This window comes from Pseudorca crassidens, chromosome 21 (assembly GCF_039906515.1).
Source record: "Pseudorca crassidens isolate mPseCra1 chromosome 21, mPseCra1.hap1, whole genome shotgun sequence".
Lineage (NCBI taxonomy): Eukaryota > Metazoa > Chordata > Mammalia > Artiodactyla > Delphinidae > Pseudorca > Pseudorca crassidens.
In genome coordinates this window covers 5,738,098-5,763,565 of record NC_090316.1, presented here as the reverse complement: position 1 = coordinate 5,763,565, position 25,468 = coordinate 5,738,098, and the positions used below count along the sequence as shown (strand labels likewise).

General features: G+C 54.5%; 1 protein-coding gene across 16 annotated transcripts in view; it reads right to left on the bottom strand.

Moving 5' to 3' along the window:
* The window catches only part of ANK1 (ankyrin 1), a 214,031-nt gene that overhangs the window by 45,150 nt on the left and 143,413 nt on the right, over nt 1–25,468 (bottom strand). For 11 of the 16 annotated variants that reach the window (XM_067721829.1, XM_067721826.1, XM_067721831.1 and 8 more), the window contains 20 exons: nt 23,399–23,497; nt 22,757–22,855; nt 21,561–21,746; nt 20,411–20,509; nt 19,808–19,906; nt 19,434–19,532; nt 17,016–17,213; nt 15,515–15,613; nt 14,974–15,072; nt 14,313–14,411; nt 12,703–12,900; nt 12,062–12,160; nt 11,187–11,285; nt 7,229–7,426; nt 4,741–4,839; nt 2,845–2,943; nt 2,527–2,625; nt 1,456–1,548; nt 914–986; nt 140–163 (listed from right to left, as the gene is read on the bottom strand). In XM_067721829.1, coding sequence (XP_067577930.1) covers nt 140–163; nt 914–986; nt 1,456–1,548; nt 2,527–2,625; nt 2,845–2,943; nt 4,741–4,839; nt 7,229–7,426; nt 11,187–11,285; nt 12,062–12,160; nt 12,703–12,900; nt 14,313–14,411; nt 14,974–15,072; nt 15,515–15,613; nt 17,016–17,213; nt 19,434–19,532; nt 19,808–19,906; nt 20,411–20,509; nt 21,561–21,746; nt 22,757–22,855; nt 23,399–23,497 — 2,257 coding nt within the window. The remainder of the gene's footprint in view (nt 1–139; nt 164–913; nt 987–1,455; nt 1,549–2,526; nt 2,626–2,844; nt 2,944–4,740; nt 4,840–7,228; nt 7,427–11,186; nt 11,286–12,061; nt 12,161–12,702; nt 12,901–14,312; nt 14,412–14,973; nt 15,073–15,514; nt 15,614–17,015; nt 17,214–19,433; nt 19,533–19,807; nt 19,907–20,410; nt 20,510–21,560; nt 21,747–22,756; nt 22,856–23,398; nt 23,498–25,468) is intronic. The other 5 variants (XM_067721822.1, XM_067721823.1, XM_067721815.1 and 2 more) reach the window with 2 other exon arrangements.

Sequence of the window (25,468 nt, the reverse complement as noted above, 5' to 3'; positions counted from 1 at the left end):
GATCTTACGATGGAAATTTCCTGTTTTAGTCAAGCTCTGATTGTTATGAAAACCAGGGATGGATTAGTGAGATCTTGGATTGCTTAAAGTGAAATGCACTTGTGAGAATGGACCACAGGGAACAGAAAGTGTTTCATACCCATTATAGTTATATGAGCAGTTCCTGGAAAGCAAAGAAGAGCCAAGTTTAAGGATGGATAGGATTGAAGTCAGTTAAATTAAGAGGCATATCATCAAAGGGGATACAAGAGAGCTTTCATCGCCTAGCTGACAAAACTACATGACCCCTGGGTTACTGATATGCAAGGGGCCAGAGAGAAATCTGATCCAGCCCCACCCTTTTTTATCACGATCTTTCTCTTCCAAGTTCAGTGGGAAGACAGGCTTGCCTGGGGCAGGAAAAGTGCCATAAGTACCCGTGGCCACAGAAGTTGAAACTACAGTCATTTCATAATGACTGACTGTCGACCCAGCGGGTGGTTAGAAGAGCAGCTTATGAAAAGCAATTCTTCCAGATTTTAAATGAAACAAGCTTTGTTCAAAGCACAAGGAACACACCAAGTGGAATTTTATGACAGCTCCTTACAGCTCTGAGAGTTGACTGAGTTGAATCACAGTCCTTGTATGATATAGGCAGACACACATGTATTTGTGAAACTTTGTGGGATTTTATATTTTAATCCCTGCGATGTAGATTTCCTTCTTCTAAAATCACATTAAAGGGGTCTTTTGGATAACGGACAGCATCTTTAGAGCGTGGTTCTGTCCAGCTCTGACTAGGTCGGCAGAGGTGGGCATGCTGTGAGGTGCCCCGGGGCGACAGCAGGGCCCCCCCCCCACCGGAGTGTTCAGAGCCCCGAGCACCCCTTTCAGCCTGACTTGACCCGGACGCGGTGTTGATCCCAGCCTGTACCTTCATCTTCAGAGACGTCCAGGATCTCATCCACCGTCTCGGGGAAGCTCATCCGGTGCTTGTCGCTGACCAACTAAAAGGAGAAAAAGCAAAGACTTCAACCCAAACACAGCAGTGGGCCCTTTCACCCATTCAGCAGTTACCTGGTTATGAGTGTGGAGACTGGAAGGAGACGGCAAAGGATGTTTGTCCCAAATGAAGAAAATGACAGCTAAGAGGGTCTCTGGGGTCTGGCAGGAACCGCAGAGGGATGAACGGAACCCCAGCTTCCCGGCGCCTGGTACCTGCCCCCAGTCCCATCCAGGGCTACCCGCTCCGGTCTGGTGGCGGCCCCTACTCCTCCGGCCGCTAGGTGGCAGTAAAGACCCGCCTGATGAAGGAGGAGCCCCGCCCCCCGCGCCCCGTCCCCAGTTCTTTTGGCTCTGAGCTTCCCGCGGGAATCCTAGGACACCTAGGCTCCCTTTCCCGGGGTACCCCAAGGGGCGCCCTGCGGCCAGGCTGTGTGTGTCCGGGGTAGGGGTGCAGGGGAGGAGCAGACGTACCGCGACACTGGTTTCATCGGTGACAACCTTGAGCACGTCTGTTACAGAAATGTAGCCCAAGCGCTTGGCTATGGCCAGAGGTGTGGTTCCATTCTGGGGAGAACAGCGGAGGGAGGGCGAGGTCAGACCGAGCTCACGCCCCAGTCGTTCATACCCAGAGCAAGACCCCTGCACACGCGTGGGCCCAGATGTGTGTCGCCGACGCCCACAACGACGCTGCAGGGCGAGAGGAGGCCACAGTGCGCCAGCCTTGAATGGGAGCAGGGGAGATCTTACCACCAAAGTCAAGGGTGGTCAAGAGGAGAGCCAGAGGGAAGGTCAGGGTCAGGGGGGCACCAGATGCAGTTGTAGGAATAGGAGGGCACCGGGCAGTACTGCCCATGGCTCCCAAGGCCGGTTCTTTGGGTGTCAGTTACTGAGCATTCAAATAGTTAGAGTAATCCACATACTTCAGTGAACTCTTCTCAGGCCAATCAGAAATCACGAGTCACCAGAAACAGGGGAGGGGCCTATTTCTACTCTGGTTTTAAAAGGCAGAGCTAAGCGACACTAAACGGATACTGAGGCTTTCTTTTCTTCTAAGTTCTCTGGTCCCAGGGGGTGCCCTGCTCCGATTCAGCCCCATCCACGGTTTCAGCAACCGCACCCACAAAGGCCTGCACGCTTGCTGAGCTGGAAGCGGCCGCGGCGACAACCTAGTAAAGCTGACAGTCGCGTTATCCAGGGCAGGAAGTTCACCCTGAACAGTGACCACGGACGTGGCTGAAGACACCGAGGCCCCCAAACCTCACACACCACTCAAGACATTTGGCTTTGTTCACTCCCACAGATTTCAGAAAGGGTTTTGACAATATTTTAAAAAATATAAAAAGGGGGGAGGGGAAACAGTGCTACCAGGATAACCTTCTGTCTTCCAGAAGGAGGAACTAATCCCAACAGCCCACGCCCTGGGGAGCCCGTCCAGGCCCCAGACACACAGGAGGATGACCCGAGTTTCCCTGGTGAAGGGATAGCGCATGGGGCCGCCCGTGAGAGCAGGTCTCTGAAATCAGGAACCGGGCGGGTACTTACCGAGCTGACCTCGTTTGGGGAAGCACCATTTTTGAGAAGCAGTGTCACGATGTCTGTATGGCCTTGTTGAGCTGCCTGGTGCAGGGGACTGTATCCGAGCTGTAAAGCAGGCAGACATTTGGCAGGGTGAGCTAGCTACGAGAGAAAGCACTGCCCACCTGCCACAGAGCGTGTGCGTCTTCTGTGTGCAACGTAGAAAGGCGTTTTCCCCATTTCCTCCTCCAGCGTCAAAGCTGAAAGTTGTGGTGGGGCCCCAAGTGCGCCCGGAGTGACCCTGGCTGCATCTGAACTTGGCACTGCTCTCAGGCAACCCAGTACCTTCGTCTTGGCATTGACGTCCGCCTGGTGCTGTAGCAGGAACTTCACCAGCCTGATATTCCCATAATGGCTCGCCACGTGGAGTGGAGTGTAACCCATCTGGAAAGCAAGAGAGGAGACAGGGTGACCAGCAAGGCTTCGGGGGACACCACGAGCCGTTCTGAGCTGGATGGGAATGAAAGTCTCACGACAGTGGTGACTGAAAGAGTGGATGGATGAGGAGGCCCTTTGCAAGGTCAGCAGTGGGGCACCACGGGCCTGGGAGGGACAGGGCTCGGTGTCAGTCAAGTGCAGTGTGAGATGACTAGGAGAGACCCAAGTGGAGAGGTTAAGTAGGTGACTGGAAACCGACACTGAGCCCGGGGAAGAGGGCAAGGCAAGGAGGCACCTGAGGGGAGTTGAAAGTCTTGGAGGTGAGAGACATCCCCCAGGATAAGTGTGGAGAGAAAAAGTGGGGCCCATGGACTGAGGCAGTACTTACAGGGAGGTCAGAAAAGAGGATGGGGAGGAAGCAGCAAAGAGGAGGGAGGAAAGCCAGGAGAGGCCCGTGTTACAGAAGCCAAAAGGGGTCAACCCCAGAAGGAGGGAGCCGCCAGCAGACCCTGGGAGAGCAGCAGACTCAGATGAGCACAGACAGCAGTGCAGAGATCACTGCCGACCCAGACAAGACCTGCCTTGCACACTTATTTCCACTAGAAAGCTGAAATCCCACTGAAAAACTCCCCAGAAGGCTGTCTAGGTTACAGAGTTGTACCATAATGGAATTTATAGGAACTGGCCATGGCTAGAAATCGGTGGCTTTGGGCATTTGTTCATTTGAGTTTTGTCTGCAGAGGAGGTAATTGTCAAGAAAGCCATTCTGCGGAATATTTTAATGCTCCCTCCAAACGCCAACAAGCCAAGGCTCTCTGGGCTCCTCAGTGTCCCTGGGGAGCCCGGTCCCAGAGGTGATCTGGACCCAGACCCTGCAGGCTGGATCTGGAGTGATGGGATGGCTTTGGGACCCCCAAGTTCTAACCCACAACATAAGATCTCTCAGGACAGGACCCCAAAAGACGAAACCAGGCCCACAAAAGAAGCCTCAAAGATCCAGAACATTCTTTGGTTTAAAGCAGGTTCCTTTTGAAGCTATAGGCAGCTGGGGATAAAATATGTCTCTGGATTTTTCTCAGGGAGGCTTCAATGTCACACTGCTGCCCGATGTGCCGGAGGAACGCTGGAAGGGGCTGGGGCTACAGGGGCGTCACTTTGTCCCTTCCTTTGAATACAGTTGCCTTTTGGTGAAAAAGAACAAAATGTCACTTCTTCCAGGAAGCCTCTTCCTTCCACCAAATGGAAACACCCTCTCCTCCCTCTGTGCTCCGTGGGTTCACGAGAAGCCCCCTTGCACCGCATATCACACCGGCTGTCCCTTCCTGACTCTTATGTCATCTGCAGATGCCTTGAGGCTCATTGCACTGTGTGCTGGGCACTGGGTCATCCTCCACCCAACCCCCACCCCCAGAGCTCCCTGCACACACAGAGGCTCAAAGAATGCTGACCTGCTTTTAGCCAAATGCCGGAGTAGAAGGGGCGGAATTTTCCAGTGCATCCTGACATGTTGATACCTTTCTCATGTAAGACAGGGCTTGGAATCATGATTAAACGTCCTTTCACTACAGAGGATCAAAGGTCTAGCCAACTTTTTAGACTCCCCACTGGAAAGCGAGCCCATTGGCCTGGGGTCCTCAAACTCCACTGCCGCCCCTAGGAAGTGGCAGACAGGAATGGGCCACTGGGTCCTCGGGGTATCCAATATCCTCAGATGGACCAGTGATGGAGGCCAGAGTGGGTAGGCCTGTGGGTGCAGGGGGAAAGGGGAGTCCCTGTGGACAGAGTGCTGGCTGCTGGCCTTACCCGGGTGGCGGCGTCCACCGTGACACCATGTTTGATCAGCACGTCTGCCACTGGAACGTGACCTTCTTGTGCGACCAGATGAAGGGGAGTGAGTCCACTCTGGAAAGGAAAAGCAGTTCATCAGCTTGGAGCCAGGAAAGAATTCCAGGCGACACTGAAAGAGCACTGAGGTTTGGGAGTCAAACTTGGCTTTGCACGCTCCAACCAGTTGTTTGACCTTAGACAAGCTCTTCTAGCCCCGCCCCCCCCCCCATCCTTAACTAAAATATGAGGTGGTTAGACTGAATCAGAGGTCAGCAACAGTTTCTGTTAAGGGCCAGATGGTCAATATTTTAGGCTTGTGTCTCTCTTGCAACTACCCAGCTCCGCCAGTTATAGTGAGAAAGCAGCTATGCCAACACGTAAATGAATGGGCATGACTGGCTTCCAATAAAACTTTATTTGTACAAACAAGTGGTGAGCTGGATTTGGACCCCAGGCCGTAGTTTGCTGAATTCTGAACTAGATGAACTTTATGATCCTTTCCAGTGGTAACATTTCCTATTTCCATGACTCGAGATGAGCTTCAAAGCCTTGGTTTGCTTATCGAGAAAATCGGGATTATAACTGACGAATCTCAAGGGCAAAGGAAGGCTCACTTGAGAAAACAGACGAAAATGCATTGTAAACCACGACGGGACATTTAAATGCAGCCGGTGATCAGCACATTCCAGCCAGTAAACAGGGTGGAGGATCCTGCTGGGACCGAAACCCCCAGATTCCTGGAGTTTTCATCACAGCTTTCTCACGAGGATGGTGACGCTCCAGCGACCTTGACTGACACGTGCGCATGCACGCAAAAATGCTAGGAAAGGCTTCCCTCCCCCGGAGCCCGCTCGACACGCCTTCCTAACCGTGGGGCAAACAGGGCTGCAGCTCCTCTGTCATTGGAGCCAGTGGGCAGGGCCTGCCCCCTCTCCAGAGACTCCACTCGCCCTCCCCTGCCGTCTGCGCTTCCCCCAGGCTGATGGGAGGCCCAGTGGTGCGCCTGCCTAGCTGAAGCCTGCGCAGGCAGGTGGGGCTGCCCACATAAGAACAGGTCCTGGGTCGGTCACAAGCGTCCGGGTGCCCTGCCTGATCCTTGGGATAACGCGGTAACCTGACTGGTGAGTGTGGATGTGGATGAGTGGGGATGTCTCAGGGCAGGGCACCCCCCTCTCCTCCTGGCTCATTTAAATGGTACCAGCAAGAAACCAAGAGTCCTGTCCAACACAATGGTCCTGCCCTAACAGTTCCCTCCTGGGGTCACCTGTCCAAAGCCGTCCCGATAGAGCCAATGGATCCACACGCTTTTAAGAAATCTTAAGTTACCCTCAAAACGCTTGCCTTTCTGAAACTGTATTATGTTCATCTGTCGTCTAAAGAAGTGACTCTTCATATCGTATGATTCCACTTGTACGAAATGTCCAGAACAGGCAAATTCATAGTGACAGAGAGGAGATTAGTTGCCAGGGGACGGGGGTTTGAGGGAAATGGGACGTGGCTGCTAATGGGTCTGAGGCTTCCTTTGGGGGTGATGGAAAAGTTCTACAGTTAGACAGTGGTGGTGTTTGTCCAATTCTGCAAATATACCAAAAAACCCACCGAATAGTACAGTTCAAAAGAGCGAATTTTATGGTACGTGAATTATATTTCAATAAAATTGGTGTTTAACAAAAGAAGTGACTCAGTCTTTCTTGGGTCATGCGTTCTTTTGAGAAGCTGATGAAAACCATGAGGGTGTCCCCTGGGAAACGGCTCCCACGCCCATCCCCCCACGTGCCAGGTACACCACATAGAGGGTTTCCTGCTCACACGTCAACAGTCCCTGGACTGAGACTCCATTGAAGGGACAGGTTGGCACTGAAAACAATATCTTCCTCACAGAAAAAGAATATTTAGTCCCAGCTTACTTAGTACATTCCTGAATGTAGACACTGGCCTATACTTGGGAAAGCATGCAGTGGATTTCAGTAGTGATCTTTTTGTAGATTCTTGAGTCAACCTCTTCAGAAAGGACCAGCCAAAGCTTTGGCATCAGGTAGGCTTGGGGTCCTGCAATCTTGGAATAAGCAACCTTTCTGAACTTGTTTATTCATTTACAAAACTGAGATAAAACCTACACAGGGGGACTTCCCTGGTGGTCCAGTGGTTAGGAATCCACCTTCCAGTGCAGGGGACGCGGGTTTGATCCCTGGTCGGGGATCTAAGATCCCACATGTCACGGGGCAACTAAAGCCCGCGAGCTGCAACTACTGAGCCCATGCACCACAACTAGAGAGAAGCCCACACACTGCAACGAAGAACACGCACACACACACACACACACGCGCGCGTGCACGTGTACGTGCGCATCACCTGATTCAGAACCGGGGCACACAGCAGGTGCTTGATCCTGAGATGCAGTGTGTCGTCAGCTGACCCCCCAATGTGATTGAGTCTGTAGGGATATTTGCAGACGCGTGTTTACCTTGTTGCCCAGGTTGCCGTTGGCCTGTTTGGAGAGCAGGAGAGCCACCATGTCCGCGTGACCCTCCTGGGCCGCCAGGTGGAGGGGTGTCACGCCTTGCACGGACTCTGCGTTCGCCGAGCCCCCGTACTGCAGCAGGTTGCGGGCCACCTCCATCTGGTTCTGCTTGGCAGCGATGTGCAGAGGGGTATAGCCGTTCTGAAATAGAAGGGGCCACCGGAGCCTGGTTACAGGAGTGCTGAGTTGACAAGCTTAGCACATGCCTTATGTTTTAGATCCTCTGAGGAGGGGCCAGGAGGCCTGGTTCCGGGCTGGTATCACCTGGGAGGGCCATTTCAGTAAACAAACCAACCAACCAAGTCCATTTGGTTTGGAGAGGCTCCCAGAGCCAGCAAATGCCCTACCCGTTCTCTCCATCTATCTTCTGTGCACAAGGTGCTCTGTCCCAAACAGATGCTAGGATTCAACCAGGCAGCAGGCCTATAGAACACCCAGCAAGCTAGGCACACAAGTAAAATGGAAAGGCTTCCATGCCCTCTTTCCTACAGTGAGAAACATGCCCCCCAAAGCCAGTTCATAGAGGAAAAGGAACAGAGACCTTCTCTCCTCGTGATGTTGGGCCAAAAGCTCCCCCTGGGCCTGGTGGCTTCAGGCAGGTGGCGTTAAGAGTACATGTCCCCAGCAAGGGACCTGGGGCTGTGGAGTCAGTCCTTGGTCCACTTTAACCGGCCATGTGACTAGGGGCAAGATGGTCAACTAGACTTCCTTTCGTATTTTTTAAGCCATTGTAAGAGGACAGTAACATCTACCTTGTTCTTAAAGTTGTTGAATGGATCAAATATGATAATATATGTGAAGGTGCTTTCCAAAATTGAGATATAAAATTAATAAAACCTTTGTATGGTTTTGCAGTGCCCTGGTTCACAAATCTGTTAAGTCCGTTATGAGATGAGGAGATCGGTCCCACAGTAAATCAGCTACGTCACTGCGCACTCTCTATTCAGCTGGCTTTCCTTTCCCCTTTGTCTTGGGAGGAAGACTTTCTCAATGAAGGAAGCAGTGCCTGGGAGCAAACTCCATACCCCACTGCAGGCAGCCTACTTTGATTATCACTGTTGGAAACCACTTCCACCTACATTATCCTTTTTGAGCTTCACTGCAACCCACGTACAGCAAGTAAGACAGGCATTTTTATTACTACCCTGCTTTCTGGATAAAGAAGCCAGTTCTCGGAGAGGTTAAACGCCTTTTCTAGTGTCACATAGTAAGTGAAACAACAGAGAACCCAAGTCTGGTCTTGTGACTCCAGATTCCAGGTTCTTTCAACTGGAGCAAGATTCCACTTGGAATCTCCATAAAATGCAGATTCTGACTCAGACGGTATAGGGAGGCCCTGGACTCTGCATTTCCAACAAGCATATGGGTAAGGCTGATGTTGTCGGCCACAAAGCATTCAGGGCTAAGGGGGATGCCAGGCCTGAGGACCCCTGTGCCGGACCCAGGAGCTTCCAAGCATATGCCCACCCAGTCCCAGAGCAGATGGCATAAGGCATATGGTCTCCTGCCACGGCCAGCATCCTTCTGGCCATCCCACAGAACTGAATCTCCTTTGCCAGCCACTGCCTTATTGTGGAAACCAACATTTCTGATTCTGCCAGGATCCACTGATCAGGGAAAAGAAACAGAAAAAAAGGGGCCGACCAATACAGTAAAATCCCAGTTTAAAGCACTGGGGGACACGGTGAGACCCGTCTGTCTGCAAAGTAGATTTTGCGGAAAGGAACGTTGTCATCTACCCAAAGAATAAATTGAATAATAAAAATCATTCTCTCTAATTATGTAAGATGATTCATCCTACTGTTCCTCCTTTTAAATTTGATTATGTTATGAGAAAACATTAAATTCTTTGCAGGTTGTGTTCCCCTGACAAGATCGGCATTTTGACTGTAATAAAATTAATTAAACAAAATGAGTTTTGTACTGTATCAAAAGGGAGCAAAGAAAAGCGGTGTGGTTCAGTGGATCAGGCCTGGGATTTGGAGGCATCCCCAAATGGAGATCCTTCTCTCTGAGTGTCAGAGAATCTTCCGACTCCAGAGCCCAGGTCTTTTAGCTGGAGCTGTGCTTCTCAAACTTGAATGTGTGTGAAATCACTTGGGATCTTGGTAAAGTGCAGATTCTGACGGGGGGGCCCCAGATTCTGCATTCGTAACAAGCTCCCAAGTCAGGATGAAATGGGGTGAGGCCGCTGCTCACCTAGGGTGCCGACTGCAGCCTGCCTTCCATTCCCTGCATGGAAGCAAGGATTATTAGGGCCTCTTTTACTGAACAAAGGACAGGAACTTGAGTACTTATTCACGTTAGCATTATCAGGAGTCCAGGCCACTTGGGCAATGGAGGATGTCCGCACTGGAAGAACGGCATCCCGTCCAGGTCAGGCTGCCAGGTGACCAGCAGTTAAAACCAAGATACAAGAACAACCGTCAGTCTCAGATCAGGGACCAACCCCTGTGAGCTTTCTCCAAGCTGGGACTACAGGGAATGAATGACCTTCTGTAGGTGACAAGGACGAGGGGCAGGGAGGCAGGAGCGTCGGGGTGGTGGTGGGGGGAAGATTCAGGAACGGTGTGAGCCAGTAAAAGGCTCCTCTTCCGCAAGGAAACGAGCTCGTCCAAAGGAATGCGCACACTGGAGAGAGCTCTGCCCAAACGTTAAAACAACATTAGCATCAAAATTAGAAAGGGGTGGGTTTGGTTTGGGTGCAGAGAGACTTGCATGTGAGATTCTACAAAATTGCCAGACTGCTTTGGAAACTATTTTTTGCCATGGAAACAAAACCCATCTGTGCAGGGTTTGTGCTTGGATAAAGCTCCCTTTAAATACCATGAGCCTGGTTCTGATGTCTTTTATATAAGGAGCGGTGCGAGTCCAGCGTTTTATTTTCAGAAGCAGGAGTAAGTCATGTCCCAGCAGGGCTGCACGCTGTCTACACAGTGATGTGGGCTCTGCTACAACAGCGCGGGACCGGAGCCCACGGAGAAGGGGTGTCTGGGAGATGCTGTGTCTGCAGGAACGGGAGGCTGTAGAATCCAGATGAGCAGCCGTTCTGAGAGGGGAACTGAAGCCCCGCCCTGCCTTGCCCTGTGTCCCCACGGAAGTCAGCAGGCGTCGGCTGGAATCACCCTGACCCACCCATGGCTCCCTCCTGCCACAGGGCTGAGCACTGTGGCGCGCTCAGGGACCGCGATGTCCTTTGCACCCGAGCCCTGCCCCCTCTCGTCGCCCCTCATCTGCGTGGCCACCAGCCCCCTCGGCCCCCCTCCCCTCACAGACCCTGCACACCTTCTCACCCCACAGGAGACGGCCTGTCCCCCCAAAATGATCCTCGTGCCCAGCTTTATCCCTGTACCTCGTACAGCGCCTTCTCAGTCCACTCTTACATAAGCCCCATCCACTCTCTACACTCCGGGTCCCTCAGGGGCGATGCACCACCCATGGCTCTGAGCATCTCAGGGGCTGGCGTGAGGGTGCACGCCGGCCACACCTCAACGTGTAACGTGTGTACAGAAACGGCACCATCTCAGAGCCGGAACTCCAGAGAGAAACAGATGTGGGGGGAGACTCCGCATTCAAAACAGGTTCCTCGCTCCAAGGTTCTGGTGAGTTCACCCCCAGCCCTGAATATTCTCCAGCTGTGGCCCTGGTCCCGGAATCCACGAGCACACTGTACATGCTGACCTCTGACACCAGTTTGGGGTACACATTAGTTGTGTAAAACGAGCTCCACATCTGCGAGGTGACCTGTGGCTGAGAAGTGCTCCCCACTTCCCGTCCCGCTCCGGTTCCCAGTCAGCAGCCATCGCCCTGCAGGTAATCGGGCTGCTTCCGCACAGCCCTCCCTGAGGGGTGGCGGCCGCCTGCTGTCCCGGGTGGGGGCGGGGTGGGGCAGGAGGCTTACCCAGGCCAGGCTGTGCGGGGAGCTGCCCCGGGGAAGCAGCAGTTTGACAATGTCCAGGTGGTTGTGGTGCACGGCGACATGCAGGGGCGTCAGGCCATTCTGCGGGGAGATGGACAGGGGACAGCCTTCGCTCAGGGGACATCCCACTGGCCATGCCTGTGGCTCCAGGCAGCACCACGTGGGGATCCGTATCACTTCTGTTACACAGGAAATCTGCTTGACACCATTTCAGAGCCAGTCTGGAGCTGAAGTCACTAAAGAACACACCAGCTGGACCTGGGCCACCTCCGCATTCCTGGGGCCACCTCCTCAGTCCTGGGGTCACTGCCTCATTCCTGGGGGGTCACCTCCTCAGTCCTGGGGGGCCACATCCTCAGTCCTGGGGTCACCGCCTCAGTCCTGGGGTCACCTCCTCAGTCCTGGGGTCACCACCTCATTCCTGGGGTCACCGCCTCAGTCCTGGGGTCACCGCCTCAGTCCTGGGGTCACTGCCTCAGTCCTGGGGGGTCACCTCCTCAGTCCTGGGATCACCGCCTCAGTCCTGGGGTCACCTCCTCAGTCCTGGGGCCACCTCCTCATTCTGGGGGGTCACCGCCTCAGTCCTGGGGTCACCGCCTCAGTCCTGGGGGTCACCTCCATTCCTGGGGGTCCTAGGGGCTGATGGGGCAGTGCAGCATCCTCGCTCAGAGGGGCCACCGGGTCTTTGTAGAAGGGCAAGGCCTCTGTCAGAAAGATCTGTCTCCCCAGAGGCCATTCTTCCTGGACGGCTGCCCATGCGCAAGGGGGACACAGTCGGCTCAGGCAGAGATGACCACCCAGGTGCAGCTGCCCCTCTGCCCCGGGTCCACCCTGGCAGGAGGGAAGGTCAAGCTCACCTTCCCGGCGGCGTCTGGGTGCGCGTCATGCTCCAGTAGCAGCTGTGCCACGCGCACCTTCCCGTACTTGGCTGCCACGTGGAGAGGGGTAAATCCTTTCTGAGGAGAAACACAGGCCGTCGGAACCGTGGGGAGGCCCGCCATCCTCCCTGGAGAAAGGGCCCGCGGCAAAGGAGGTGTCCCACCCCGACTGGCGTGGAGACACCAGTAGAATAAAGGGCGCAGAAGGTGTGATCCCGCTGAGACTCCCAGAGCCCAGGGGGCTGCCACCTGCCCCTCTCGTGACGGAGTCAAAACCACTGGTGCTGTTATTTGACAGCCAGCTAGTTGCGGGCAGGGCCTGGGCCGCCAGCCTTCTCGCATCCCAGAGCCTGTCTGGTCTGGCCAGAGCAGATCCTGAGCCATTCCATGATAAACAGACGAAGGCTGGTGGCTGGATGAGAAACGACAGTTCACCTTCCTGGGGAAGGACGGGACACACCCAGCTCACAGGTGGCGGCCAGTCCTGTGGGTCCATTCCTTCCAGCAGCCCTCAGCACAGTCAAGGCAATACGGAGGACCAGATGGGAACGCCCTCCCCTGCCCCAGGACCAGCTGGGACCAGCCTGCCGCTCTGGAGAACGGGAGGAGGAATGCTGTACCTTGGTCATGCACGCCTGGGATGCCCCCTTTTCCAGAAGGGCCAGGGCCGTTTCCACGTGGCCCTCTCGGGCCGCGATGTGCAGGGGGGTGTGCCCGGCAGTGGTGGCCAGGTTGGGGTTGGCGTCGTTTTCTAGCAGGAGCTTCACCATGTTTGTGTGGCCAATGCGAGCTGCACAGTGAAGTGGGGTCTGGTCATCCTGGAACCCAAAGCAAAAACAAAGAACAGGGAACACTAAGGTTACCTAACCCAACTCTTCATTTTATAAAGAAGGCAGGTGAGGCCCAGAGAGGTTAAGTGACTTTCTCAAGGCTACACAGCTAGTAAGAGGAAGAGCTGAGGTTCAAATCTCTGAGTTATGTTCTATATAATATGTTCTATATTATTTAATCCTTATAACAACCTTTCAAGTTAGTTGTTATTCCTACTTAATTGCCCAAAGGCTCAGCCTTCCCATCTGTAAAATGGGAATAATGGTATTGACCTCATAGGGCTATGGTTAGGATCAAGCAGACGGCGTGTATAAGATGTTTCACACCACGTTTGGCACACACTATACATTGTGGTTGCTCTTACGGGCAGACCTTGGAGACATTGTGGGCTCAGTTCCAGACCACTGCAATAAATTGGGTAACAGAGTAAAGCGAGTCACATGAATTTTTTTGGTTTCCCCGTGCATATAAAAGTTATTTACACACTATTACACTCCATTACGTGTGCAATAGGATTATGTCTAAAAAATACACTTACCTTAATTAAAAAATACTTTACTGCTAGAAAAATGCTATCCACCTGACAACACGGGGTTGCCACAAAACTTCAAATTGTAAAAAACACTTTATCTGCAAAAAACACTTTATTGCAAAAAACACTTTATCTGTCCACACTAAAGTGAAGGGCAATCAAACAAGGTGAACTGTACTGTCTCCCGAGTCCTGTCTAAGCATCCACTTGTCTTTCTGTCTGAAGGCTACTCTGGTTTTCTCTACGCCAGGGGCAATGGGAGGGTCAGACCTGGGGAAAGATGACTTTTCATCCCAGCTCCCGCCCCCCCCTTTCCAGTTTCCTCCGGAAGCTGAGGGGGTCAGTGGGCAGGGTCTCTGTGTTACTGGGCCCAGCTAGGGGCCTCCCTCCCTTGGGTTTGTGGCTCAAACCCAAACCACAGTCCTGACACTAAACAGAGGCTCTGTGGTCTGTGCGGTAGGAAAGCCTGATCCTGGCCAAAGCCAGATTGCAAACTCGGCATCACTCAGTACCTCAGAGATGCCTTTTACATCGCGAGGGCATCTTGATTTTCACCGGCAACGCTTTCTTCAAAAAGTTGCTTCTCTTCTGATACTGTGACTGTAACCACCACGCAACCTTTCAGCCCGCCCCGTCCCCCCTCCCGCCCCCCGCAGTACTGTTTCTTGGCCTTTTGTTGATGCCAACACATCTCTGGGCTTCTCAGAACCCTTGCAAAGCAGAACCAGAGCGTGTGCTGCAACCCAGCAGGTGTGACAAGGAATCTCGGTGCCACGAGCCCTGCAGCCTGGTCTCCGATCAGGGAGGATTGCTCCTCCCGCGCTTGAATTGCTTCCGTCTGGGATCCCTCCCACCTCCAGAACCCACCTTGGCCTTGGCATTGACTTTGGCTTTGTTCTGGAGCAAATATTTGGCCACTTCTGTGTGTCCTGCTCTGGCTGCCATGTGTAGCGGGGTCTCCACTTTCTGTAAAATAACAAAATTATGGAAGTGTTAACACCTGCTGGGTTTGCAAAAGGGCACACACAGGGCTCCGCAGTGCCAGCCTGGAGTAGCTCGGTGGACATTCCTCCAAGAGGTGGAGATGCCCCAGCAAAAAGCAACTTCAGCCTTTAGTCTGCTGATGCCTGGGGTGTGTGTGTGTGTGTGTGTGTGTGTGTGTGTGTGTGTGTGTGTGTGTGTGTGTGTGTGTGTGTGTGCGCGCGCGCGCGTGTGTGTGTGTGTGTGTGAGATACACTTAAAGGTAAACCCCAGAGCTAAGGAATGTTTAAAAACATACATGCATTCCCAGATACCACTCACAGAAATTCCCAAATGATCGTCCAAAATAAAACTCCCAAGACTTACACATGGGTGACACATTTAACTGAGAAAGCGTCAGTACGTACAGTCATCTCCCCAAGTCCGAAGCGTCTGCTATTCTGAGAATTCTACCTCTGTCCTCGAGAGGAGAGCTTGGGATCGCTGGCAAACGCTCACCTCTGAGCCCTCCGTCCACAGGAAGGGCCTGCTCTCCCCACGGACTCACCACATTGGAGACGTTGGGCGATGCTTCCCGCTGCAGCAGGCTCTTCACGATGGGCAGGTGCCCCATGAAGGAGGCCACGTGGAGGGGTGTCAGGCCAGACTGGAACAGACCAGACAGGAGTGAGACGGGGGAGACTTGCCCACTCCTCCAGACACATAGCCAGATGGAGCTTAAGCTTTCCTGCCTCTAGGGGCTCCAGAAGAGTCTTCCAAGGAAAGGGAGTTCTATGAAATGGGTCTGCTTCTAGGAAAATGGCCGGAGGGGGAAAAAAACACTGCAGGGTGATTCCACCCACATGTACAACTCAAAACATTTTGCATCTGACCTTGGACAGCTCCCTGAGATCTGACACCAGCTCCCGGTCTTAGCGACCCCTGATGTATTCCTGAGAGTTCTAGACTAGCATACACACACACACACACACACACACACACACACACACACACACACACACGCACGCAGCCACAAAGAACAACTCTCAAGATGGCTATTGGAAGAAGGCCCGCGGAGACCGTCCACTCGTCTGCGGAGTTTCTCCTACCTCAGTGACAGCATCAATGGAGGCCCCCGTCTTCAGCAGCAGCTCCATGACGCGGATATGGTTCTTCTTGCAGGCGATGTGTAAGGGGGTAAAGCCATTCTGCAGCCCCACACAAAGGGAGACAGGCAAGCAGGGGCTCACACTCAAGCCCAAGGAACACCCAGACCACCCTGCTGATGAAAAGGGAGCCCCTGCCCAGCCTAAACGTCAATCACTGTGAATCACGGAAGGGGCGGGTGGCTCTCAGCAGGCGAGGTCCTGGGTATGTTGTCTGTAAACCCTTTTTCCAAATTTAGTCTCATTTTTGGACGCACTGAAAGAGCCTGCCGTTTAAAGTTTCCTTAAGGGGAAATTTACAATAAAGAGAACTGCTGTGAAGCCCAGCACGTTCCCTGAGACCGCCGTGCGTTTCTAGTCAAATGGGTTTCTGAACCTCAGCCCTGCTCGAGCGTGATGCGCTAGGATGTAAACTCCACCAGGGCAGGGATTTCTGTTCGCTGGGTCTTGCCCGTCTGCTTGTTTCTTCAGTGCTTTAACCCCTAGGGCGTGGTTCTCAGTGTGAGGGGAGGGGGTTTTGTCTCACCACCCAGCCCCCGCCCCCGGGACACTTGGCAATGTCTAGAGGCGATTTTGATTGTCACAAGGAGGGGAGGAGTGCTATTAGCGCCTGGTGGGCGGAGGCCAGGGATGCTGCTAAACATCTATTCACGGGTCAGTCTCGCCACAACAAAGAACATGGGGCCCCAAATGTCAGTAGTGCTGAGGTTGAGAAACCCCGACTACCCCAGACAGTGCCCGGCAAGTGGGGACTGCTCGGTGAAAGCTGTCTGAACAAATGAATGAATAAATGAATGAACGAGCCATCCTGGCGGCCTGGAGGCTGTCCGGCCTTCTAAATTCTCCTCCTCTGGGAATGGGCAGAGGGGAGATGGCGGGTGTGGGCAGGCTCCGTGCACCGCTCCGGCCCCGCCAGCAACTTCCCCGGGAGCCCCCGGCCTGGGGCGAGCAAAAGGAACCACAGTCCCAGGAGGGAATTTACTTTAGGCCTGAACTCACCTCTGCTCAAGCACCGTGACCACTGTGAGCCCCTCTGCAGAGGAAGGATGCTTAGCTGAGCCCATTTCACTCGCCCCCAAAGCAGGTCAAAAAGCCAGGCAGTCGCTAGAAATCACCAACCCTCAGCTCTGGGCACGGACGGGAGTGACATCCCGCATACCTACCGCACACACTGCTTGTGAGTCAGGTGTCCTGGGCCCAAACCCACCCAGGCCTCAGCCTGTTACGGGGGCTCGGTCATTATGTGTGGGATGCGGCAGGGAGTAAGGTCACATCCGCCTGTGCGCTGCCACGCCCCGTGGGTCTCAGCGCCCCACCCCCGACACTGTCCCCGCCCTGAATCTCCAGGGCAGCTCCAGGCACCAGTGGGTACCTCCTGGGGGGCCCAGCCATGCAGCTCTGGCCCTAGCCCCTCTGGCACCTTTTCCGATAGCCTCCTACTCACCAGGGCTCTGGAGTTTGGTTTGGCCCCTTTATCCAAAAGGACCTTGGCCACCCTGTGGTGGCCGCAGTGGGCAGCCACGTGGAGCGGGGTCAGGTGGTCCAGTGTGATGTCGTCTATCTCTGCATTGTATTGCAATAGGAGTCGGACACAGTCAAGGTGGTCTCCCTGAGCCGCCATGTGGATTGGGGACAAGCCATTCTGGTGAAGAGGGAAAACAACCAGTTGCAAAGGAAATGAACATGGAAATTCAAGGCAGGCAATGATTCCAACCTCACTTCCCACCTCCTCCCTACACAGGGCTTCCATGTGGCTCCCGGGTGAGCCTGGTTCATTCCGGCCTCCGCGTTCCTGCTGGTCTCTGATTGCAAACCTCCTTCTTCTCACCCCGCCAAATCCTCCAGGCCAGCTCTAGCCAGGCCCACCTCTTCCACGAGGCCTCCCCTGGCCACCTTTGATTCCTGTGGGCTTTTCTCATCTGTACCCCTCACTCGGACCGTACTTATATACTTGCCGAATTGTTTTCATAATTAACTTTTCAGGTGTATGTATCTTCTCTCCTTCCTTAGAAGCTTCTTAAGATCAGTGACTGTGCCTGGTATCTCTTACACGCCCCACGCATGCATGTAACACACACAGTGGTCCTTAATCAGTGTGGTCTTGAATGAATGAATGATGCTAAAATGGAATTTGGATCTAAAACCCTCCGTTCTTTGTCCTTGACAAGTGCACATCACTTTAAAAAACTGTCAAGGATCCTCACGGTTTCTTAAATAGCAATTTATTTCAAACAATTAAAGACAGAGAAGACTCACTCTCATTCATTCAGACATAAATTCATCAAATATTAAGTGATTAAAGTGCATCAGGTATGGGATAAGCTCTGGGGAAACAGAACAGACAGAATTCCAGGCCAAGGAAGCTGGCAGACTAGTAGGTTAAAGATGGGAAAAGAGATACATTGTTGCCACTCCGTGTGGTGACATCAGGCAGGCCTGATAAAGCACAGAGGAGCAGGGGAGTGTGGAGTCATGATGGGGTCGGGGGGACATGGGGAGAGAAGGCTTCCCAGGGAGGTGATCCCTGAGCTAGGACCTTGCCAGGAAGACGACACAGGAAGAGCATCCCCGAGAAGGGAATGGCGTGTGCAGTGCCACAGAGGCAGCCGCCCTGGGACCCAGGGAGCTCCATGCAGGTAAACACGCGGGAGACCAAGGGCATAGAGCTGGTCTCCAGGGGCAGGCGGGAGCTGCATCATGAAACCCCTGAGCGAGGAAACTGGGACGTTAGGTTTTAGCAAGAGACAACTGAAAGCAGGATTTTCAGCGAGGGAGGAACACAATCAAGCGGCATGACGGCTATTGTTAGTGACTGAATTGAACTGTGTCCCTCAAATTCACATGTTGAAGTCCTAAAGCCCAGGACCTCGTGATGTGGCCTCATTTGGAAACAGGATCATTGCAGATGTAGTTAGTTAAGAAGAGGTCACTGGTGTAGACCTTAATCCAATATGACTGCTGTCCTTATAAAAAGGGGAAATGTACACACACACACACACACACACACACACACACACACGACAGCCTGGGCCGTGAACATGACCCAGATTTCAGCGAGCTCCACTGAACACTCACATAACCCTCGGTCAGGGAATAAACTGCTCTGATGGTGTAGGATCTTATGACAGGGAGCTGCACACAGAAAACCTCGGGAGTGCCATGGGTGGGTCTGGTTTCTGCCTTGCTCTGCTCTGACCACCTTCTAAATTCACCCCAAGAACGAGGCAGTAGGCCTGGAGGCAGTGCAGGCAACACCAGGTAGTCTGACAGCTTCGGCCCCAGTAAGACTCAAGACCTCATGTTAGAACTGAGGGCTGGGCTTTTGCTCTGGCCCCGAAAGGACCTCGAGAAGAACCATTTTGTTTTCTTTTCAACATCATCCAGTCCGGCCCAGGCCCTGAAGACTCCCCGAGTGCTTAGTTCCTGTCTTTTCTGGAGCCAGGGTAAAAGAGATGAGGCCTGATCTCGAGCTGTACGGACACATGACAGCCCATGGGACAAATCCAGCCTGCTGCCTGTGCTTGGCAAGAAAGTTTTACTAGAACAGGGCTGCTAGTTTGCACGTTATCCACGGCTGCTTCCCCACTACAGTGGTAGATTTGAATTGTTGTGACATTGACCAGGGCCTGCAAAGCCTAAAAATATTTACTCTCTGGCCCTTTAGAGAGAAAGGTGCCAACCTTGATCTAGATAATAATTAGAGCCGAGTGCCTCCTGTGTGACAGACATCAGGGTCAACGTCACACACACTGCTGAGTTAGTAGAATTAGCATCTCTGTTTCTCAGAAATGGGATTTGACCCGGGTCGGCCTGAGCTGGAGCCCCGCCTAAGAGATGCTCCTTGCAGAAAGGAAGCTCGCACCTTGGTTTTGGCTTGGATGGGCGCCCCGTGGTCCAGCAGGATCTCTGAGATTCGCAGATGCCCATTCCGAGCTGCACAGTGGAGAGGTGTCAATTCATCCTTTAAAAGACAGTCAAAAAGAGAAAGCCCCAGAGGCACCCATCAGAGGTCGCTGGAGAGAAGGCACCTGTGGCATCATTCCAGCCGGAGAGGCACGAGAAGGCTTCCTTAAGGACCAGCCCGATGGAGCAGTCTGGTCTCCAGCTGCCTCTGTGGGCTGTTCTAGAGGCTGGACGCCCTTCCCTAGCTGGTCACGGGGAGCCCACTACCTGGGTGGAGCCCTGGAAGGCAGCACTCGCCCCCCTGGCCTTGCCGGGCAGCTGGCTGGCACCCACCTTGGTCCTTGTTTCTATCTGGGCCCCGCGGTCCAGCAGAAGCCGCACCATGATCACGTTCCCCCTGCGGGAAGCAACGTGCAGCGGCGTGATGCCGTTCTGGAAGGGAGGGAGGGGCTGGTCAGGGCGTGCGTCCTTGTCTGCGAGGCGGCTGCCCTGCGCCCTGCTCCCCTGTGGCCCTGCCCCGGCCCAAGGCAAGCGGCCATCGGGGCCCACTGTCAGGACTCTTCTCACCTAAGACAGATTTCAAAGCCTCTAAGGACACGCCAGCCTCTTGGTTCATCACAGCAAGCTGGCTGAGCCCAGGTCCCCCAGAATCAAAAACACAGGCTGCAGTTTCTTAGAAACCCACCCAGGGCTGCTTCACCCGCAGGCACGTCTGCAGTGCACAGGCTGCAGTTTCTTAGAAACCCACCCAGGGCTGCTTCACCCGCAGGCACGTCTGCAGTGCACAGGCTGCAATTTCTTAGAAACCCACCCAGGGCTGCTTCACCCGCAGGCACGTCTGCAGTGTGGGGATGTCCTTGGTGCCGCAAGAGGCGGGCACTGGGTTCTAGACGCCCAGTCCCCGCATGCATGGGCGGCCTCACCAAAGGGCCTCACCTGGGGCGTGAAGTTGACACTGGCTCCCCGGTTGAGGAGCAGCTGGGCCACGTTGAGGTTCTCGTAATGAGCTGCGATGTGGAGAGGGGTGAATCCCGTCTGGCACACAACAGAGGGGGACAAGGCGTCACAAGCCACATACTGTCATTTCTACCTCAGAATCAGCCTGGGATTCTGAAAAGCCGGCAGGACCAGAGGACCTCACACAGCAGGCAGATTCAGAAGGAAGGGGTCAAGAGATGTCCCACGGCAATTACATCCAAAAGTGAGGTGCTACCTCTGGGGACACCCAGTCTCCGTGGTTCACATGGACAAACCATGGACCAGGGTCACCTCCCACCCTGCAGGCAGGGCCCGTTCCTCTGAACGGTTACTTCTGAAGAGATTTTAATGAATGAGTGAGAAGTGTTATGGGGTCCACGACCTTAATCCTCGGGACGGTTCCAGCCCCCATAGGGGTGCGGTGGCCCCTGGGTGGCCAGCTGGGTGGCCCTTTGACCCTCGGTGGGTCCCTTGTCGTCCTTCTGTTCCTAACCCCCGACCACGCCTAACAATCCAGGCAGCAGCTTTCCTGGCGGAACCCCGTGACCATGGGGCAGGGGCCTGTGTGACTGACTCAGTGCAAGTGCATTCGCAGCGGGAGGGAGACGTTAAGTTTAGACGTTAAGTCTAAACTTACAGGTAGTGAAAACATCAGACAGCGTGTGCAGATGGCGGGCTGTCCAGGCCCCTGGAAGGCCCCTCTCCGGTCCCATCTCCATGTGGGAACCCTTCCCTCCCTCCCTCCAACCGGGGGGAAGCTGGGAAAAGAGCTGGAATAAACTTCTAGAACACCACCTGGGTGGGGGGGATGGACTGCAAAGTCCTCCTCTGGCCAGAGGCCCCTCCTGCCCCGCCTGGACGCTGTTCTGGGTGACTTGGAGCCACAGCGAGCACACGTCCTTCAGCATTGCCCGGGGGTTTAAAGGGGGGCGTCCCCTGTGGCTCTCAGCTGGCTGGTGGAACGGCGGGCGCAGCGGGGCGGGTGCTTGGGGTGCACGCTGGAGCTTCTGTGGTCTGGCTGGTTCCAGGTAACTGCCGGAATCGGTGGAGACCCCGAGGGCCCCGGGTCCGGGCCCCGGCATGATCCCGGCCCCGCCGGCCGCCTCACCTTGGAAAGCACGTCGGGGTTGGGGTCGTTCTGCAGCAGCACCGCGGCCGTCCGCGTGTCATCGTTGCGGGCCGCGATGTGCAGGGCCGGCAGGCGCACCTTCCCCTTCGTCCCGTAGTTGATGAGGTGCGCCACCACGTTCTCGTGGCCCTGCTGCAGGGCCACGGCCAGAGGTGTGAAGCCGTCCTGACCGGGGAGGGGGAGAGGAGAGACCGTTGGCTCTGACCGTCCTGACCACTCGGTCCTCAGGGCAGGACACGCGCTTTCAAGCTCAGGGCTCTTGCCCTGTGCCCGAGAAGACCTCCCTCCTCCATAGCCTGCGAGCTCGGCTGAGATGCCACCTCCTCCCTGACGCCGCTCCTGGCCCTGCTTTCGTGCCTTGCCGTCTCACGGCACCTCCAGGAATTTCCCTTTGGCGCGTATTTAACTCTTCCTTTAGGACGTGCTCCTGGTCGGAGCGTTGATGAGAGTTTTACTGCCCTGTCTCTTTGCCTCCCTCTCACCCCATCACCCGGTGTCAGGACAGTGCCGTGAACTGATGGCCGACCAACATTCCTTCATTCATCTCACAAGTATTATTGAACGCCTACCAAACGCTGGAAACCACACCAGGCACCGAGGTTTCAGTTGTGAGCTACTGTTATTAATCTCCTCGGTGTGTGCTAGGGGCACAGGGCCCTCTGAACTGGCAAAGTAGATGTCATCTGATGCTAAGAGTGAAGAGAAGCTTTGGTTCCATCTAGTCCGATTTCATCATTTCACCAGTGACAAAACTCAGGGTCGAGTGACTTGTCCAAGAGTGTACGTGGGTTCCCGGCAAGAGCCTTTCTCATTAAGGTCCTAGGCAGACCTGTCACCCACACGTGCGCGCGCATGCACACACACACACACACACACACACACACACACACACACACACACGTGCGCGCACGCCTCCCACCCCAGCCCGGCCTCCAGTGTTTGTCACAGTGGGAATGACAGGCTCACCCCTGCTGTCACTTCTCTGGCACATGTCTGGGCATCCCTCAACGGCCATAACTTTGTCTCTTGCCCCCTTGCAGGGTCCAACAGCACCCAGGACATTGATCATGGCAGAGAATGCATCCCAAGCCACGTCCCAGGAACACACTCCCCTGGGACCGTGTCCTCCCCCCAAGAGACATTCAGCCGTGAGGCCGCGTCCCCAAGGTACTTACTTCTGTGGCTACATTCTGATTAGCTCCGTTTTCCAGCAAAAACTTAACCACCTCCAAGTGATTCTCTTGTGCTGCCATGTACAGGGGTGTAAAGCCTTTCTGTAGGCCAAGAGAAAAAGCCATTGGCATTCACCCACGTTAGTGACAGACGCTAAAACCAATGCAGGATCCTCCAGACTCGCAGACAGCTCTCCCTGCAACCTGTTTCCACCCAGCCCTTGTGGCAACATCCCCACCTGCGTCTCCAGCTATAAAAACACACGGACACTCTGCAGTGGCGGAGCGGGGTTACTTCAGAAGGCCACCAGGTGGGGGCGATCCTCTCCAGAAGTCTGCTCCTGCCCCTCCCAGAATGGTCAGCCTCTTCTGCACACCCACCCCCCGCTAATTTCACTCCTTTCCTCATCCCCCCTCACGTCCCCCCATGCACAGATGAGCCACAACTAAATACATCATTCAGCTAAAGGAACAGAGACGGGGTCCACGATGACCCACCCCATCGTGCTTAGAACGTCCACCGTGAAGCAGGAAAAAGCAAGAAGGTGCTTGGGGACATTTGAATACATTTGGACTCCGCCACACAGCGTGTCCACCCGGGTGAAGGGTACGGGCAGCCCCACCGCCCGGGGCCCTGAGCATCACCTGTGACTGGGCGTTGACGTTGGCGCCATAGTTGACGAGCTCCCGCACCACCTGGTCCTGACCCGCCAGGGCGGCGATGTGCAGCGCCGTGTTCCCCTTCTGAAACACGGGGAGGGAAGACAGGAGGTTCCCAGGGGCCCATCACAGGTACAGGGCTGTCACAGGTGTGGGATAAGGGTGTCGTCTGCGGGGAGGCAGCGGGCTTCCTTTATGGCCCCAAGGGGTGGACCCCACACACGTGTGTGCCTGACCCATCAGACATCATGAACAGCCCTGGAAACCCAGGGAGGGAAGTTCTTCCCGTTCTCCTGAAAAAAGAATGCCCCAGAACAAGAACACCAACTTCTCAGCACGGATATGCTGCTCTTGGGCTCGGCGTCCCGACACCGGCCGACGGGCAGTCAGGATTCCCCGGGACACCTGCGGAAGAGCTGCCAGGCCAGCTGACTCCCTGGACGTCCGGCTCCTCCCGGGCTGTGGCCCTGCAGGACGGGGCGGAGGCCCCGAGCTCCAGGGAAAAGGAGGCCACAGATCCCGCGGGCCCAGCTCCCTCGCGCCATTACAGCAACACGCACCGGCCAAAGGCTGGACCAAAGCGGGCACGGGGTGAGGGGCAGTCAAGCATCAGATAGAAGCGGGAAGGGCAGAAATAGGTAAAGGAGTTGGGGGGAGGGTTAGTAAAAGGAACTATATAATGTACGTAGAAGAAAAGAAAAATATAAAACCAAGTGCGGAAAAATAAACAGAATAGAACCTGGCAGAGGAAAACACAAGGAAGAATATGAATAAGTAAAATACAGTGAGTCAGAGTTCACCAAGTCGGAGAGGAGAGGAAGGCCGGAGAGAAGAAACATTAGAAGCAAATGAAATTCACAGCTGTTTTAAGGTAAACTTTTCAGAAGCTGAGAACTGGTAACAGAGACTAAGACACCAGGCAGGCTCTGAAGGTGGTGGTAGTTGGGGGACGTGTGAGGTTTCTTGTTTGGATCCATCCTGGGCATTTAACAGCACTTCCTGGATGGGCGGGCTCAGGTCCGGCAGGTGGCTTCCGTTTCCAGGATGCGCCTCCCTGCCAGGCTCCTTCCTGCCTCCCTCCCAAGTCCCTCTCCCCGACGTGATCCCACGGGCATCCCTGCTCCGGGAGGGGCAGGCGGGGCAGGCCCACCTGACAACGTCCATCAAACAGGGACCACAGCTGGACCCATCTGTCCCTCTGCTACTTAAGGCGCACAGATCTCACACGACCTCACATTTTCTAATTCAGACGGCATATAGTTTTTAACTAAACTACATGAACACTTGCCAATCCAACTCAGGAAACCCACCAAACAGGGACTTCAAATCTAGTCTGTGCGCTGGGGCCACCGGCCACTGGGAGCCAAGCGCCTCCCCCAGGGGGTCTGAGCATCACAGGGCCACCCGGTGCCCCAGGGCTCATGTTTCTGTCTCTAAAGCGTGGCCTGTTTCAAGCAGGAGGGTCCTCTCGTTACCTCCCAAATGTGTCTTTCTGATTTCTCCTTAAGTCCCACTTGATAAGCAGAAGGGTTCTTCCTCAAATATCCATCAGAGAATAAGTGTCAGAAATGAGCATAAAGATGCTAAGTAATCTTTTCTCCTTCGAAGTCCGAAGAGCCTCCACTTAGACACCTTGGCACCTGGGTCCAACTCACTCGCTGTACCAAGTGGAGCAGGGCTGCTGGCACCAGAACCTTCTCTAGGAATCAGGACTCAGACCTCCACGCCTCCCCACCTAGAAGGAGGCATGCCGTGTCCATCCATCCACTCACCACACGCTGAGCATGTGTGTGTCAGGCACTGGGCCAGCTCGAGAAGGGAATTTCAAACATTTCCTTCCGTCTGCCCCTTCCTGCCTGAAATCCCACGACGACAGGACTCGCCCCATACAAACCCACGTGGAGGGAAGCTGGCCAGGGAGAGATGTGGAGGCCTGGCCGTGGGACTCAGCCCGTGACGTCTTCAGAACCTGGGCTGAGAGCAGCCCTGGTGAGGAATGTATGCCCCCCTCCACACACACATGCACGCGCCGCAAGGCTCAAGGAGACCCCCAGC